The sequence below is a fragment of the Centruroides sculpturatus genome, unplaced genomic scaffold (assembly GCF_000671375.1).
Source record: "Centruroides sculpturatus isolate CEXI.00-Female unplaced genomic scaffold, Cexi_2.0 scaffold199, whole genome shotgun sequence".
Lineage (NCBI taxonomy): Eukaryota > Metazoa > Arthropoda > Arachnida > Scorpiones > Buthidae > Centruroides > Centruroides sculpturatus.
The window spans coordinates 195179-213637 of record NW_019384516.1 but is presented as its reverse complement, the minus strand read 5'-3'; the positions used below and the strand labels follow the sequence as shown (position 1 = coordinate 213637).

At 31.8% G+C, this 18459-nt stretch overlaps 1 protein-coding gene and 1 long non-coding RNA gene across 4 annotated transcripts in view; both read left to right on the top strand.

Annotated features, from left to right (window-relative positions):
* Positions 1–3570, top strand: part of LOC111622567 (F-box only protein 30-like) — a 48620-nt gene extending 45050 nt beyond the window's left edge. For 2 of the 3 annotated variants that reach the window (XM_023364976.1, XM_023364977.1), the window contains 3 exons: positions 1460–1541; positions 1618–1791; positions 1889–3570. In XM_023364976.1, the coding sequence (XP_023220744.1) occupies positions 1460–1541; positions 1618–1791; positions 1889–2050 (418 nt within the window). In that variant the 3' untranslated portion in view covers positions 2051–3570. Of the gene's footprint in view, positions 1–1459; positions 1542–1617; positions 1792–1871 lie in introns of all 3 variants that reach the window. The other variant, XM_023364978.1, reaches the window with a different exon arrangement.
* Positions 3571–11593: 8023 nt separating this feature from the next.
* On the top strand, positions 11594–12146 carry LOC111622569. Its single transcript, XR_002756295.1, has 2 exons — positions 11594–11709; positions 11808–12146. It is a non-coding gene; the product is annotated as an uncharacterized LOC111622569 (long non-coding RNA).
* Positions 12147–18459: the final 6313 nt, after the last annotated feature.

The window sequence follows — 18459 nt, the reverse complement described above, 5'->3', positions numbered from 1 at the left end:
GGTGGAGGTGTAAACTGGTGGCGGAAGAGAGGGAGAAGGGAAATGATACTAAAACTTAACTTACATAACATAATGTAACAATAACTTAAAAATAACTTAGAAAAGATTAAAAAAATTAGTGTTGTTTTATATTTTTTGTTTTAATTTTTATTCACTGCTTTTTGCTTTATTTCCTTCACTTTCACCAGCGCTTTCACTGGATAGAGGTGGCTTGGTTAAATATCTATCCAAAGAGGTTTGGCTTTGCCTACTTTTTAAAATGTTTATAAAATGACTTAGGCAAATGCGATTACTCCGAGCGGCAATACGGCCAGTGTGAACCTTTTCGGGATATTTCTTTTCAATAAAATCAGTCACTTTCTGATAATACCTCAAGATTTCCTTCATCGAGCGATATCCTTCCACGACGAAGCAAACATGCGGACTGAGACCAATGAACAGAAGTGAATAAAAAATGGCGCTGCGAACTAATGTAACGTCGTATGGTGAGTTTTTGTTCGTATCGTGGAGCAAAAATATGTTCGAATTTCATGTCGTATCCTGAAAATTTCGTATGCTGGGGCGTTCATATCCTGAGGTACCACTGTAATTTATTCCATAAACATAGATTTTTATATGTACATTTTTCTAATTTATTTGAAAAGTTTTATTGCAGACAAGTGAGTTTCATTTAGACTCAACATTCCTTCCAATTCCATGTCTAAATATGCATTCGAAAACCCAAACACAATAGATTTTGAACATGTAATAACAGTTATATTATATTATAGGAACTATAGCTTATAATTATTTTCATTTTAGGGGTAAACAATCAAAAAAGTTTGGAGATCATTGATTTAGAGGATAAGAGTGTAATTTGATGCCTGAACCAAATTTTTAATCTCAGCCATTTACTCAAACTAAGTTGGAAATGCTGAAACTCTCTTTTAGTTAATATATAGATTAGTTTTACATTGATAAAATTATTATGTAAAAACTTTAAAAGTTAGGTTCTCAAATATTATTTACCATGCAGTTTTAACATTTGTACATCTTTAGTTATTGAAGTATAAAGTTGCATGTGGCCTTTAGGACCACCCTGTATTTTATTTATATCACTATTATGTATATGGCACCAATTTAGTTTGAAAATCAATAATTTCTGTTATACATTTTTTTAATGCTTGATTAGTTTACTAAAAACTATAAGAAACTATATTTTAATTATGAGTATAGTATATTGTAAAATGGAACACTTATTATGAATATTATCACAGATAAAGATTTTAAATTCAGAATATGTAACTAATCTAATTGAGTAGCTGAGGATGGTTTCAAAAGTGTTTCTGAAATAAATGTTTTTCAGATGCCTTAAATAAGTAGTATATTCATAGTTGATGTTTGTGGTACCTATTTTAATGGAATTTTCAGAAACTATATTGAATTATAAAGTTTTTAACTAAATTTTTTATGTTTTCAGTTATCAAGTTGGACCTGTAATAAAAGAAAAGACACAATCTGAATTTAGTAACTCAATCAATATTCAACATTTACCATTTAGAGTATGATAAAAATTTTTAATTGTTTAATTTAATTTAAATATATTTAATATATATTAAATGGTAATTATTTTTACAGATATTACAACAAATAGCTAGATATTTAGATAGCTTTAGTCTTTCAAATCTTGCATTAACTTCAGTTCTACTAAGAGATGTATGCTGTTCATTATTAGAAGATAGAGGAATTGTTGTATTTAGGTGGGAAAGACATAAAATTGGTGAAAATTATACATGGAAGATTGCAAATAAGGTAAATAATAATATTGAATTTTATTGTTATTGTCATTTGGTAAGTTTTAAGTATTTTATGGTAAAATCAATGTAAAAAAGATAACTTTTTTTTTTAGAGATGGTTTTTTAGTACTTCATTTACACCTATAGAAGAATGGTGCTTTGAAGACAGCAGTATATCAAATCATCTCAGGATATGCCCATTGTTTCAAAGGAATATTAAAACTAAACCATATTTTTGTCTCGGATTAGACAAAAAGAGTTGTCACTACCATTAACAATTTTTTTTTCTAGCAAATTGTGATAGAACATATTTAGATTAGAAAAGTAAAACTAAAAGTTTGTAAGTGTAAATGATTTTTATTATATTAAAAATTTTAAACTTTGCTTATAAAATTCTGAAGTACAAATTTTAAAATTCAGTTTATCTGAACATAACCAAATTTAAAAATTACTACAAATGAAGTTGAAAATAATCATTGTAAAAATAAGCATTTATTTTTGATTCATATAAATGAATAATAATCTATCAATTGCTTTACAGCAGGGGTTCCCAACTTGTGTTCTGCAGAATCATAGGGTTCCACAATAAAATCTGCTGAGTCTAGTGATGTATGAATGAGCCAATGCAGATTTGGGATGTGAGGTGTAATTGTTCTAGTCGCAGATCAAGTCTTGTTATGATGTCCTATACATGTGGTAGAGTTATTTATAGCTTTATAAACAGTGGTGGCCAATTTATTGGTAATGGAACAAACTATGATATAATGTTTGACATGATAATGAAAACCATAAAAACAGAACCTAAAGCTAGAAAATCATAAAAAAAATAACCTTAAAAAAATATCAAACATATAAATAATATTACAATCATTAAATATGCTTTAATTCATCAATATTTACAGCACAAGCCTATTGAGTCTAATGACAGGAGTGGCCAATCAGATGCCTGATGCTGTACTGTACTGTACATGCTATAATACTAGTGACAAGACACCCATATCAGATGAGCGTCACGTGTTGCCAACAGATTAATTAATGTCCTATCATCTGTAGTGTGTTATAGCACAATTGTATAGTGTATAAGCAGGCATATCAATCAACGATTATTAAGTTTTGCATTCAGAGATGTCCTGATACTGCCAATATCAATACTGTATCAATACTTTTCTTTGTTACCAAGTACTTTTTATACTCGATACTTACTCTGATATCCAGTGGTATGGCATGAATTTGATGATAGGGAAGTTGTGTTTCCATAAATATTTTAAACAAATACTGGAAATGACAAAAATAAACAGTTTATTTATTTTAATTCTAAAATAGATAATGACACGAAACAAAGATATAAAAATCTGTTTTTATTATTTTTTATAAACTAACTCTATTCACAATTTTTTCTGCAAAGTCATTAATTACTTTATCATAAAAATTTCTTGTCATTGATTCCATTAAAGTATTGAAAAGCTCTTTTTCTGTTGAAAGCAGTGCTAGTGACAATCTTTCCTCTGACTGAGTGTTCCTTGCCACTGTATCAATTCGCTTCATGGTTGAAAAACTGCACTCAACAGACGCACTGGTAGATGGTACCATAAAAATTAATGATATTAAACCATATAATTCTTTTAGTACATCTTTGTTCAGTTTGTCATTAATTATAATGTTTTATGTGTAAGAGTGACTTGCCAGTATAGTCTGGACATGAATATAAATATTGCAATTCACTACGTAATTTAGATAAATCAAAAATTTTCCATAAAATTTACTTAATTTAAAGAATTAAAACTTGCTTCGGAAAATTGTTTTTCATAATATTTAAAATTATTAACATCTAAAAGTGATAAAAATTCTAAAGATTTTATGTCTGAAAATCTGTCAATATAATTATAATTAAAAGAAAATTGTAATTAAATATAGCTTTTATAAAAAAAACATACATAAAAATAACATTGAATATTCTATACTTTTTAAATCTTAAAACAATGCACTTAGTCAAATAGCTCCCTATGAGTGGCTAATGGATGGAATTGTTGGAAGTGTTATACAATATTTTGGTGTGTAGCACCCACGAGCTGAACCACGTGAGGTTAGTGCAAGTGCAAATGTGTGTAATCTGGCTGCTTTACACAATTTGAATATTTTTGCCATGGAAGTTGTCCCGTATTCCATGGTTTGCTGTCACAAGGTGAAAGGTGTGACATGAACTTTTACATATTCTATTAATTTCAAGTTTTATTTATATATTTTTATCACAGTTGCTGTGACTATACTTTACACACGTTTTCGGTCAATTAATTGACTAAAAACGTTAGATTACGTTAATAAAATAGACTGCATATTAAAGGTTGGTAAAGTGTAGTTATTTTGAAAGTGCAGTTTGAGAAGGCAGTTGTTTTGTTTCTTATGCTTGTATTTCATTATCTGCTGCAGCACTGATGAAATAAGACGATGTTTGTTTATTCTTTATTACAAGCCACGCATTTTTATGTATTCTAAGAAATTAAATGTAAAATAAATTTGCTCACAGGTGTTGATGTCTGTATCATATTAATAATAATAGGTTAGTGGCATTACATAATTCTATTAATAGTATCATATCATATGTTTTTGAGGGGAATAACATTTTGGTGTGCCATGTTGAGTCACGGGTGGGCAACAAGTAGAAAAAGGTTACGGAACACTGCCATATTCGACAATACAGCATTTTCATTGGAGATATGCATATACAAATTTATATTTGAATGTACAATAGGAATCTTATCATTGTTTTTTACATGTACAGAAATTTGTAATAAAATATTAATTTTAAGTAAGCATGAAAATAATCGCACAATATGTATTTATATTTTAGAAAATACAAGGAAAGTGGCACTTCTACAGCTCCCATGGATGGCATGCTACTACTTGTATTGATACTTCCTTTTGGGTGTCAGATCTGGTATCAAGTAGCGCATGCAGAGGAAGAGGCCAATGGGCCTTGCACCCCCAAATAAAAGAAAAGAAAACATTAGTAAATTTTCTAAACATCTTTTCCTAATAATTAAAATTTAGTTTTTTATGTATATTATGTGGTGTCTTCTATTTCTATATTACTTATGAGTTAGTGGTCTCACAACGTTGGAATTTTATTGAAGTTGCATTAAAATCTTTTTATCTGTTTAGCTCAGCTCCCCAAGATTAAATCTTGAGTGTGCCACTGCTGGTATCATTACATTTTTTTACAGACAGGTAGGGCCTGACCAAAAACAGATTTTACAACTGAATCAGAGACTGAAATGGAATTTTATACTATTTTTGGTTAGTTAAACTTGCATAAAAAAAATACTGATGATCAAAAATCAATAAATGTATTATGTCAAACTTCATTTCCAGAATCTGTATATGCTGAGAGTTCTGATTACTATTTATAAATAAATATTTAGTTAAACATTATGCAATACTTTTGTTTGTTAATCAACTTGGGACCATCAGTAATGTTTAAATGAGCTACAATTTGTATATACTTGTTTACACTGACATTTGTAAAATTAGAACACAATAAAGAACTTTCACTGTCTTACTTCTTCACCAACAATTTCTTATCACTCCTGTCCCACATATAGTAGTACTCACTGATCCTATTAGCAGGGCTGTGGATCTCGGGTTGCTTTTATGTACATAAGATATAAAAATGTAAACTGAAGTACTGACTGATACACTGACTTCTGAACCAGATAGCCAGAATTCAATTCTGTCGCGTAAGCAACAAAATATTAATTGCTGTTCTGAACACACTCAGCATTCATTGTAATGAGTACAGTATCTTCTCAGCAGTAAAAGCAACTGGAAGGCAATATGACAGACTGAACACGACAGCTGTCAAAATATCCAGTTTTGATACCCAATGCTAATACTGGCCAGTATTGATTCTTTAAGACCAATACTAATACTGATACTGGTGTCGATACTTTAAAACTACTCATGATACCATATCAATACTTTTGTGGTATCAGGACATCCCTATTTGCACTGCAATTGTTTTGTGATATTTTAAGTATTTTTCATATAAAAATATAGTGGGAATGATATTAATTTATAGTGCATTCAGTATTGTGTATATCCCAAATTAAAAAATCAAGGAGCATGGTCTGAGAGAATAGTTTTGAAGAAAATGTAGCAGGTACTTCAAATGTTTCTAGTGACAAGGAGACTGAAAAGATGGATACAAAGATACAAATCCAGGAACTAGCACTGTTTAAAATATTTAAAGAAAAGAAGTTTAACCCTTCACATTAATGACCAATTTGAATTAAGTAATAATATTTGTTTTCCATTATTAATTTTTTTTTGTCAATAAATTGTTTTTGGTGTTCCTATTTGCTGTTTTATCTATAACCATTAAAAATTGTTGGGGTTCCAATAATTTTTACTAAGGTGAAAAGGGTTCTGTGATAAAAATAAGTTGGGAACTTCTGTTCTACAGCATAGTAATTGATATGTAATATTTTATACAATTTATTAAATACATTAGGATGAATTAATAAGTACTTATATAATTGGCTGGTATTCAAAAATTATAGCAAATATTTAAATACAATAATGACTAAATATAATATAATAATTATTTTTAAAAAATACAGCAACTTTAAATTTTTCTAATTAAGGGATCTTCATTTATTGTAATTGTGATGATGCACTTTGAAGGAATTTATTCATCCATATTGGGATCAATCTATAATCTGGATTTTTAATAATTTTTACTTCTAGGATTATGTGGAGCTAGAATCATAGATATAGATATAGTATAATTTAAAGGAAATGTTTTTATTTAAAAATAATATGAAATAAATAGAGATCATGATTCTGATGAAACTATAAATAGGAATAGTTATATAGCCAAAAAAATTTTTCAAAATTAATAAGAATTATTTTAACCAGTTATGTTTTAGCTATGATATTTTATTAGTCAGTTTAGATGTTTATTATAATTATAAAGTGAACAAAGTACAGTATATTTGGCTTCTATCTTAAAGTTTTACAGTAGTGTTAATATACACTAGAATTTTCTCCATATTGAGAGATCCAAAGTTAAATTTATTGATCTTTTTATCTTGCTATCAGTTTTCAATCCATCTCAGATATTTGTGATAGACTGAAAACTAGTCATAACATTCTGTGAATTAAAAAGCAAAAATTATGAGAAATATAAATTTATAATTATATTTTCCATTAATAAATATCTTTAGTATATAAATTTATATCAGATACAACTTTATTGAAGTGTCACTTATTATTTTTAAATACTTGCTATAATTCACAATAGATCGTGAATTTAATGCTTATTAACTTATGTTCAATTTTAAGCTTTATAAATGTATATATAGTTGTTAGTTGTTTAAGTTCTATTTTTTTTTTATTTAAGTTTTGCAGTTCAGTAATCTGTAGAAAATTCAGCAATTTGTTCTTAGTTGTTTTGATTGTGTATAATATTTTTTAATAACTTCTATAAAGAATATATACTTATATAGAATTTGGACAACTTAATCAAATTATAATCTACAGAAGTCTTTTTTTAGTTAAAACAAACTGTGATGGGATGTATAGAATATTGCATTTTGTTGGTAGATATTGTATATTAATTGCTATTAATAAATTATTTTTTTTCATTTGTTTGTCATTTGATAACTTTAAATTAAGTAATATTTATTGGTGAATGTCTTTATAATTTTAAAACTTTTCTTTTAATGAATTATTATTTGATTTAACATTCATTTTTGCTAATTTTCTTAAATTTCATAATAAATATATTATGAACTTTAATATACAGTAGAACTTGGTTAAGAACTTTTTCAAGGAACCAACATAAAAAATATCTTATGTGGAAATTTCTTAAGTAGAAATGAAAATATAACTTCCTTTAATGAGTCATGTTTATTTAACAACAAACTGCTATATTATTACAGTGAAATAGGCTTATATAGTATCTGTTTAGATATTTGTCTAATGTAGTCTGCTTCATCCATTTTGTTATGTAAAATAAAAATATGTTTTATGATTCCCATGAACAAAACCAAGATCTACAAATTGCATATGTATTAAAATTTGTTGAAGACTTACAGAATAACACACATTAGTATTGCCCTCAGAATTTGCTGTTTGTTACAGATGATAAAAGAAAATTGTAAAATCCATGTTCAAGTAGCCCAAAGTCATGCAAAATGGCACATGAAATAATTTTGAATTTGTTTATAAGCTGTTAAATGTGTAAATTTTTTACTTTCCTGGCTATTATACAGGGGAAAAGTAAGGCAATCTGGCTAAAAGTTTTAATTTTTGAACTTAGAACACCTTGAAACATCGAGAAATACAAAAAAGTTCGGGGGTAATTTCTGTATATGTGGATGTTGGGGGCACAATTTTTTTCGCCCTGTTTGAAGCTTAATAACTCCTGTGCTTTTTGTTGAAAATTTCTGAAATTTTGCAGAGAGGTTTGTTTATTAGGGAGATTGATGCTATTAAATTTTGGTGGTTAAAAGTCGAGGGGTTGGGGAGATAATGGGAGTTGTGTGTATCTCCAGTAGGGCCGGACTTAATGACGATTTTACTCGTTATTAGCATTTACAATTTTTTTTTTTTTTATAAAACTCATCCCTACCCTCAAAATTAAGCTTTTTGCCACTTTATAATAGTTAAAAATATAACAAGTTTTAAAAAAATATGATAACAGATGGCGCAATCAAAATTTAAAATGTTGCTTGGAAAGTTGAGCAACTCGTTGCTGGATTTTCAATAGGATGCAGTGGAAAACAAGTGAGTATTTTCCAGTCAGACAAGAATTTCTGTCGACATAAGAGAAATTTTCTTAAATGGGAATATTTCATATGGGAAAAAATTGGGGCATTTGAAATCTTACGTAGGAAAACTTCTAATGCAAGAACTTTTTAAGTTCTACTGTATATATAATTTTGTATACACAAAATATTTCTGTTTAAAATATACAATTACAATTAGTAATATTCTTTTTCTGAAAGGTTTTATAAATATAAAATCAAAATATTTAAAGTTTTTATGTCAAATGCATCATCATACTGATTCAGTTTCATTTGTAAATACCACAGCATATATTGATATAAATGAATCACATTAAATTCAAATATGAAATAAACAGACTTAAAATTTAAAGATACAAAGCAAAAATTCTTAGGGATAAATATCATTCTGCTTTTTTAAAACAAACTGTTCAAATTTTAAAATGTTTGGTACCAATATTTAGAATAAATTGACAATAAACTCATTAAGTCCCTGAATATACAGGGTGAAACAAAAGTAGATAGTAGGTAGAATAGAGTTATACTATAACAGTGGCTATATTTACAGCGGAGTAGCATGGGTGTCAGCCGCCCCGGGGCGGGGGAAATTTTTGCCGTCCCGTTATTTAAGCATCTCAATTTAAAAGACTAAAATTCAGTTTCGTCACAGAATAAGCAATGAAAAATTCCGTGCTAGCGCAGCGACCTGTTGAAAATAGCTCTATTGGACATTGGAGGTGTATATGAATACGAATGAATCGTACAAGCAGGTTGCGCATGATATCCCCGGATGAAATTACTAGTTCACTCGGACAGTGAGTCGATTCCTGGACTGTCCGGATAATAGCACTATCTTAGGCGCGACGCAAATATACAATAGAATGGTTCAAATTTTTACAAGATATTATTATTATTCATTGTGAAATTTTGCCGCCCCCTAAAAAGTGCCGCCCGGGGCGGGCCGCCCACTACGCTACGCCACTGTATATTTAACTTCATTATGGTTGAAAAATTACATCAGAGATGCATTGCAAGAAATTAGTACACACAGATATTTGTGCAAAAATATTTGTCAAAGCGTGAAATATAGATTTCAAAGCTGCGTAAATTATGATGGACAGCAGCTTGAGCACTTGCGTTGATAAAATTGTACTGTAGGTCTACTGTATTAGTAAATATGTAATCTCAATAAATGTTATCATTTACTATAAAGTTTCTTTTTTAGTCAAATTTGCAAAGTAATTATGTAAAGACATTCATCAAAAACATTATATGATAGAGATAAATATTAAGTTGATTATTACTAATCTTATGCACAATTGATAACTGATGTTTTTTTGTGGCGTAATAAACACTAATATTGTGTTTTATTCTAAAGACACATGGCAAATTTTCCATCAAGTTCTTTATTAGTTGATCTTTGCATTTTTGTTTGATGAATCTTGCCGTTTCTAGCCATGTGTCTTTAGAATAAAACACAATATTAGTATTTATTACGCCACAAATATAAAACAGGACACGGTTTCAAAAAGAAAATCAACAAATCTACAGAAACTAGAAACGGCAAGACTCATCAAACAAAAATGCAAAGATCAACTAATAAAGAACTTGATGGAAAATTTGCCATGTGTCTTTAGAATAAAACACAATATTAGTGTTTATTACGCCACAAATATAAAACAGGACACAGTTTCAAAAAGAAAATCAAAAAAAAAAACTGATGTTCTGTACTTAAAAATATGTCCTGAAATTTATTAATTATTGTTTGCAAAGTGAACCAGGAGGAAGCAATTGGAATACAGTAGTAGCACATTTAGTACGTAAAGCTAATTTTCCTCTATCAAAATAAAAATTTAATTCATTAGGAAATGAAACTTCTATTTCTTTATTTGATTCAAGCCAATTCCGACAAATTATACATTTCTTTTTCATTAATTTTTTTCACTGTATATCCTGCAAGATATGTTAAAATTGGTAACATTGATTCAGGTACATTTTGGAAGGAAAATTTATTCTGAAGTATTGTATAAAATGGGTCTATATTAACAGAATTTTTAAAGTTTTAAAGTAGGTAATATTGTTTTTAATTGAATATCATATGATAAAATTATATTTATCATATGATATTCCTTTATATGATAAAATTACAAAGCTTTTAAATCTTAATTTCTTTTCACTTTCTAATAACTGGTATAATAATTTTTAATCCTGCCAAATCAGTGGGAACTTTTCGGAATCAAATGCTCCTTAGTGGCTCTTTTGGTAGAGAAAAGTAGAAAAAGTTTTCTTTTACCTTCTATAATTTGTTTTATAGTCATAACACTACATCATCTTGGCAGTTTGAAAAATTTTATATATCCTGTAAAACAGTATACAGTCCAATAAATTACTTTATAATTAAATTTACTTTTGAATTTATGGTCCACACATATATATCAATACATTAAAATAATTAACTTTTACCTTACTTTTAATAAGTTTTAAACAAAATATTTAAATTACTAAACTAGTAAAATTAAATATTCGAAAGTATAGTAATAGAAAATGCCTAAAATGACTATTAGAAATATCAAACTGATTAGTTGATATTTCAATTAAAAAGGATCAAAATCAAAATACAATCAAGTGGTTAACATAAGAAGTAAAACAACGGATTTTCTAAAACAAAACTGCTGAAAAACTTCTAGTTACTTTTTTTCTTTTAAATGAAATTAACCTTATGGAATTCGAACGTACAGTACAGTACGTGTAACGAAAAATACAACACAAGAGACTGTATCCAGCACTAAGTTAGTCACGTGACTAAAACGCACCCTGGCCTGTCTTTTTCCTTGGCCTAGTAGTAGCGTTTTTCATTTACGCTGCCTATCGCTTAGCTGCAACTGACCAATGACGGCTGCTTCTTGTTCCAACGCATACGTCACTCATTGTTCGGCAGATGTAAGTACGTAACAGCTACCGATTGAAACTAGTGATGTAACGAATATTCGGTTACTATTCGGTATTCGGCCTATTTTTCACTATTCGGCCGANAAATATATTAGTTCGCATTAATTTCCCTAATAACAAATAAACTTACGTTTCAGCAGAACACAGCAGCAGCTAGTAACGAGGGCAGCAGTGAAACAGACTTAGAAGATGTAAGAAGTGTAAGTATCTCGTATTTCTTGAAATAATCAATGTTCGAAAGTCAAAAATATATTAGTTCGCATTAATTTCCCTAATAACAAATAAACTTACGTTTCAGCAGGACACAGCAGTAGCTAGTAACGAGAGCAGCAGAGAACCAGACAATAGGAATGCAGTCAATTTATTTGTGTATTTTTTATTCTTTAGCATGATTATTATTGGATCAACACTGTTGCCTTTGACTTTATTGGTTGGTTTTTCTTTCTGGCTGGATAGTGAGAGTGTTGAAGTCACAAGTTTTTTCCAGGCTTTCAGATTATTTAATGAAAATTAGTTGTGGTGATTAAAATGATTTTTACGAATTACTTGTATTTTACAGAAAACGTAGCATACGAGAATGAATATTATGTAAGTAATTTAGCAAACAAATGACTTATGACTTATATAATGGTAAAAAGTACTTTTGATTTATGACGTAAAATTCATCTGAAAGTTTTTTGTGGTTAATTATTAGAAAAATTATTTGCTATTGCGACCCTGTCAGGTCAGTTTGGCTTGTAGGCCTTACGTGAGCGGACGCGTTTGCAGTCGATCGGGCAGATGGAGTGAGAGACAGTGACCCGGAAGTGACTCACGCTGAGACTAGGTTAACGTAACAACAGTTTAATGGGTAACGATAGGCTATACATCAGTGTTTCTAAACCTCTAACGAATCGTCGCATCCTTCAATAAAACCGTTACGTAGTATCGCTCCCTTCACTTCAAAATTCTTATGCCGAGGGCCAAGGCTAACGCCAAATTCGTACTGCATTGAATAGACTAGTGACTAGTATAATGTTATTTGTTTAATTATTGTACGATAGAACGAATAAAATATCGAATTAATCTTAATATAGTATTTTACTATATCGCGCAGAAAATTGTTTTTCGCCCCCCAAAATATAAATTGTTACAAATCGTCCCCTCAACATGGAAAAACGCCCACATAGGGCGATATCGCCCCGTTGAGAAACACTGCTATACATCTTTTACACTAAGTTGATAAGTTCGATTGAAGGGGTGTAATAAGCGTTCGAGAGAGAGTTTACAATTTTCGTGTGGTGATAATTACCTCGAGGTCGGTTGAATCGTTACGAGGTCTTGGTTCAAGTGTCCGAGTCGGCGACGTCGATAATCGCAATATGAGGCACTTAGCAAGTCAGGTTGCTGATGAAGTAATCCAGAGGATAGGCACTTAATACGTTTGTAGGTCGATGAAATAAATCCAAGAATTTGGCACAGCGCGAACGTGATGAGTTGGAACTAATCGCTTCTGGGGGTCAGGTGACGATGGTAAAACATCGGAAGAGGAACGACTGCCTCGAAAATCGGTCTGTTGCTATATTCATTTGACAAACTTGCAACAATAGGTCAGAAGGTTATGTGAAAGCGTCCTTTTATTGTCTGAGAACGTGTTAAACGATTTACTCCTAGGTGTGAAAAAAGTTATTTAAACGATAAAACGGTTGTTAAAGAAATAGGTTAGGCTGTAGTTAAGTAAGTAAACGAGGCTTAGTCTCACACTATGATCGTTAATGGTATAGATAACCGAATATCTGTAATAAGGTATAAGAGATGCAATTAAATTACAGTGATGCTGAAGTTAGGAAATGATAAAATTGAAACGATTAATAGATAATGAAAATCAATATCAGTGTTGCGACATCGGGGAGATCCTTTCTTAGGATGAACAGCATAACTTAATCAATAATTAATGGGAGAGAAAGTTTTGGCTTTGCTTTCCAGAGTTTTCGAAGAGCGGTTTGTGTAAATTGTCGTCACTCGTTTTAGTAATATAAATTTTTTGTGTTCTTCTACTTAAGAAGCATCACTATACTTATTATTTTCTGATTGAAACAGCAGAGCGATAACAGGTAGGCGTTTTACTCATTCTATAAGCTCTAAATTACACGAAACCTAATAATCTGCCAAAATGGTGTATTAATATTATTTGCGAATTCTTGCTTGGTTCCTTATATACGAAGAAAAAATTATTGAAGATTGCTTGCTTAAAAAATCAAGAGAAAATAATGTAATATAAAATCAAATGTTATATTATGGAATGGAAAAAGTTATTTTCTAAATATAATGAGTTAATTACTACGTATAATCATAATACTATAAATTTCACCAACATTTGAAGAAGTTAGAAGAGTATCATAGTTTATGTACTGATAATAACATTGAATTTGTTTGTGGTGGTGGCTCTTATAGTGAAACTAGCAGATAAGCCCAGCGTTGATTGGGCAAAAAGTAACGATAGCGAAGATTAAGATTATTACATTACAGCCAATCCTACTCGTTTTCACAGAATGCAAGAATTAGGTTCTTCTGTTTCCAGACTAATTAGAAAATTTTTAGATGGGTCTAAAATTATGTTCGATTTAACGCAAAAATCCGCATCTGCGCCTGTAAAGCTTGCACATTGCTTTCTCTTAACACCTTCATTGTTGAAGCTTTAAACCTGTCCCTTACTTCGCGGGGGGATTTCGAAATATCCCTTCTTAGTGTACGTTTTCGTGATGTACCCTAACTGAGTACCAAATTTCGAGTTTCAACTCCTAACCGTGCTGAAATGCTCACGAAGAAATGCTCGTATACATGCGCGCCATCTATCGTAGGATAAATGTACTATGCCAGAAACTTCGCAGGAGTATATTAAGCAACTTCCATGGCAATCGGATAAATGGTGTAGTAATGCATGAAGGACACACAGACAAACATACATTCGTTTATATATATATAGATTTTTAAAAATTAAAGAATGGGAATAGAGGATTTACGGCGACAGATAGATACATTAACGATGGATGTAAACTATTTTAAGTGTTTCCTAAGACAGCGCTGTCCAACTTATCATAGCCCGCGGGCCATATTTTCTTCACCAAACATTTCGGGGGCCAAGAAAATTGATAAACCACATGACATTTGCATAGTGTTACGGTTCAGTAAGCACTAATTGGTCAGCGAGTCCGATGTTGACGCTATAAAAAGGCGACAATTCGACACACCGGATATACGTCACTCTCGTCTAAGTTTGACTTGGGAATTTTTTTGTTCAATAATAAATGTGAATTTTTCTTCCTGGAAAAATAAGACATTCTCTGAAAATAAGACCTAGCGCATTTTTCAGAGCAAAAATTAATATAAGACACTGTCTTATTTTCGGGGAAACACGGTAGTAAAATAATTTTATCAATAATAATAATTTAGTAACAAATTTATTCATAGTAAAATGTACTCGTGGGCCGTAAAAATTATTTGGCGGGCGTATACGGCCCGCGGGCCGCCAGTTGGACAGCGCTGTCCTAAGAGAAGAACACACAGCAATAACGTTCTGTTTACCAGTGTCTATGTGTTAAATATTCGATTAATAGAACATTTTTGTATCATAGCATATGTAAATGTAATAAATCTGAATACCGGGATGAATGTAGATGCATGCTGGGAAAAAATCACACAGCATAAAAGGAACAGAAATTGTTAGGGTTCATTATGTCCACTGATGAGGCTTTATTGTAAGCTCATCGCNTCCGTTATTTACAAGTGTAGGTCATTTGATATCATCATTTATCACATACTTCCATGACACTCTTGTCTGTCGGCTACAACTGCCAAGAATTAACGCGATTGGCGAAGCGTAGTGACAGCGGGCCAATGCGAGAGAGAGCAGGATCCTTGCAGTGAGAGCAGGATCCTTGCCATAATACGGTTTGCGCGCCAATTTTCGTACGTGCGTTAATCAAGCCGAATATTCGGCTATTCGGCCACGCTCCTGGCCGAATATTCGGTATTCGGCCTCAGGCCGAATATACTATTTGTTACAACACTAATTGAAACACCTTTGCTCTCTTACAACTGTTGACTCTGCTTAATACATCCTATGATTATATTTTAAACTACACTCACTACATTCCATTTCATTTAACGTATAACGAGTTCAACAACGTTGATAAGACGGTAAACAAATAAACGTCGCTCCATTGTGGGCCTGGCCGAACCCATAATGGGCTTGCAAAAAATGGCCTTTTTAGTGCCCACAATGCGGAAAGACGGACAGTTTTAAAAAAGCAGTTACGTTCCCTGAACACTGATTCGGTTGTGGGTTCGCGCCACTCTTACACATAAAACATATTATAATTAATGACGAACTGAACAAAGATGTACTAAAAGAATTATATGACTTAAGATAATTAATTTTTATGGTACCATCTACCAGTGCGTCTGTTGAGTGCAGTTTTTCGACCATGAAGCGAATTGATACATTCTCAAGGAGCACTCAGTCAGAGGAAAAATTGCGTTCAATAGAAAAAGAGCTTTTAAACAGTGGCGTAGCGTGGGTGTCAGCCGCCCGGGGCGGAGGAAAATTTCGCCCCCCTTATTTAGGTATCTCAATTTAAGACTAAAATTCAGTTTCGTCACAGAATAAGTAATGAAAGATTCCGTGCTAGTGTTGCCACTTTTTTAAAATCGCTGACCCGGACGGTGAGGTTTGTTCGAACAGAAGTTCCTGACGCATGCGTATGTCATTTTGCAATGCGAAGAATAATTTGCAGTGCATGCTGATTCTAAATTAGTTATAGTTAGCGACTAGGGAGACTTGGATAGGAGTAACGCAAGTGACCTAGCTCTATTGGATCGATATTGAAGGTGTATATATTTACGAATTAATCGTACAAGCAAAAAAAAAAAAAAGGTCGACAGGTTGCGCACGATATCCCCGGACGGCGCGGCGAGTCGATTCCCAGACTGTCCGGATGGTAACACTATTCCGTGCTCATTTCAATCGGTCCGAATCGTAGGTGCACGAAAATATGAAATAAAATGGTTCAAATTCTTACAAGATATTATTATTTATTGTGAAATTTTGCCGTCCCCTAAAAAGTGCCGCCCGGGGCGGGCCGCCCCCACTACGCTACGCTACTGCTTTTAAATACTTTGATGGAATCGACGACAAACGACTTTTTATGATAAAGTAATTAACGACTTTGCAGAAAAAATTGCCTAATAGAGTTAGTTTATTAAAAAAAAACTAAGTTTTTATATCATTCTTTGTATCATGTCAATTTGTATTATACATGTATTATTTGTAGTTTAGAATTAAATATAAATAAATTGTTCGTTTTTGTCATTTCCAGTATCTGTTTAAAACTTTTATGGAAATGTGAGGTTCCAGACAGGTCCAAACTGTCACGAAAGACGCGAAAAAAAAACAGTTATTTAGAGAAAAAATTTATTAGTTTAAAAAAATATAAGAAAAAATCGTTTGTAGTCGGACACNAGTATCTGTTTAAAACTTTTATGGAAATGTGAGGTTCCAGACAGGTCCAAACTGTCACGAAAGACGCGAAAAAAAACAGTTATTTAGAGAAAAAATTTATTAGTTTAAAAAAATATAAGAAAAAATCGTTTGTAGTCGGACACCTATTTATTTATATCAAACTGCTACGCAGAAACCATAAATTGCGGTAGGAAGTTGTCCTATGATCAGTGGAATATCGAATTCATCTTCGATTTTGACCTTTCTCGCGCTCCAGGTAGGAGTCCCATTACGCTTAGTAACGAGGGATCAGCCACTAGGAAGGCGTGATTGAGGGAGAATGACCAATCAAAATGGATGAAAGAAAGAACGGAGATTGATATAATCCCGGACAATGAAGGACACCTAACACTCAGTTAGTTAACGTTCGGAATAACCAAATCGCCGTGTATCAAAGCGCAAAAAAAAAAATACAGTTTCTCGTCTATTGTGCCAAACTGTAACCCGTACTACTTCGGACTTAGACTGTGTTCCCGACGCCAACAGACGAAGTCTCCCCGTGCCTTACAAACTTGTCAACGCCACTGTCTTGGGGCCACCTTGGATCGACGATCAAAGAACCACATCGACGCCCAGGATGCCCGAACAGCTGATTGTCCTAAAGCAAACTATTTTGTACATAGTGTAAGTTTATTTTATGTTAAAATAAACGGTTTTTATTTATATACTTGTCATCTTTGTCTCCTCCGCCAACACCCACATACGAATGGACCCTAGACCAGTGGCGTGCCGTCATTAGAAGCGGTGGAAGCGCCGCTTCCCTCGTATTTTATAAAAAATAAATACATATTAATTTTAATTATATGAAAATAATCGCGCAATATTTTATTATGACCGCATTATGTATCTTATTACAAATTTCTATACTATACGTGAAAAAAATAATAAGATTGCTATTGTATATTCGAATATTAGTGGCGGAGTAGCGGAGTGGAAGCGCTGTGTTGTCAGCTTCCAAACAGTCAGATTCGTGTATGCGCTTTACAGAGCACCAACCTCACCCAGTTTAGCTGGTGGAAGCCTAGGATCTTGGGTGGATGCTACACGTATAACGCATCCAATTCTATCCAGGACTGTTCCGGGCTGTTAGCCGCCTGCCTGCTAAATATTTGGCCGCCCTCGCTCGATTACGTGAATAACGAGTAGATTTATAATTTAACCCAACCGATAAAAATTTACTGGTATGTTTTTACGATAGTTTTGTATAGTTGGCGGGAGTTTAAAAAATCCATTAAAATATTTGATATTTTTATTCCGCTCTACGATTTTATATTATTCACGGATATCAATGTTAAACCAGTGATATTACGGTTTCGTATATCCAATCTTTAAGGGGGTATAGGTTTTTTCTATACCCCTTAATTCTTGTATAATGTTAAAAAATTAACTGTTACTTTGACAGCATCATTTA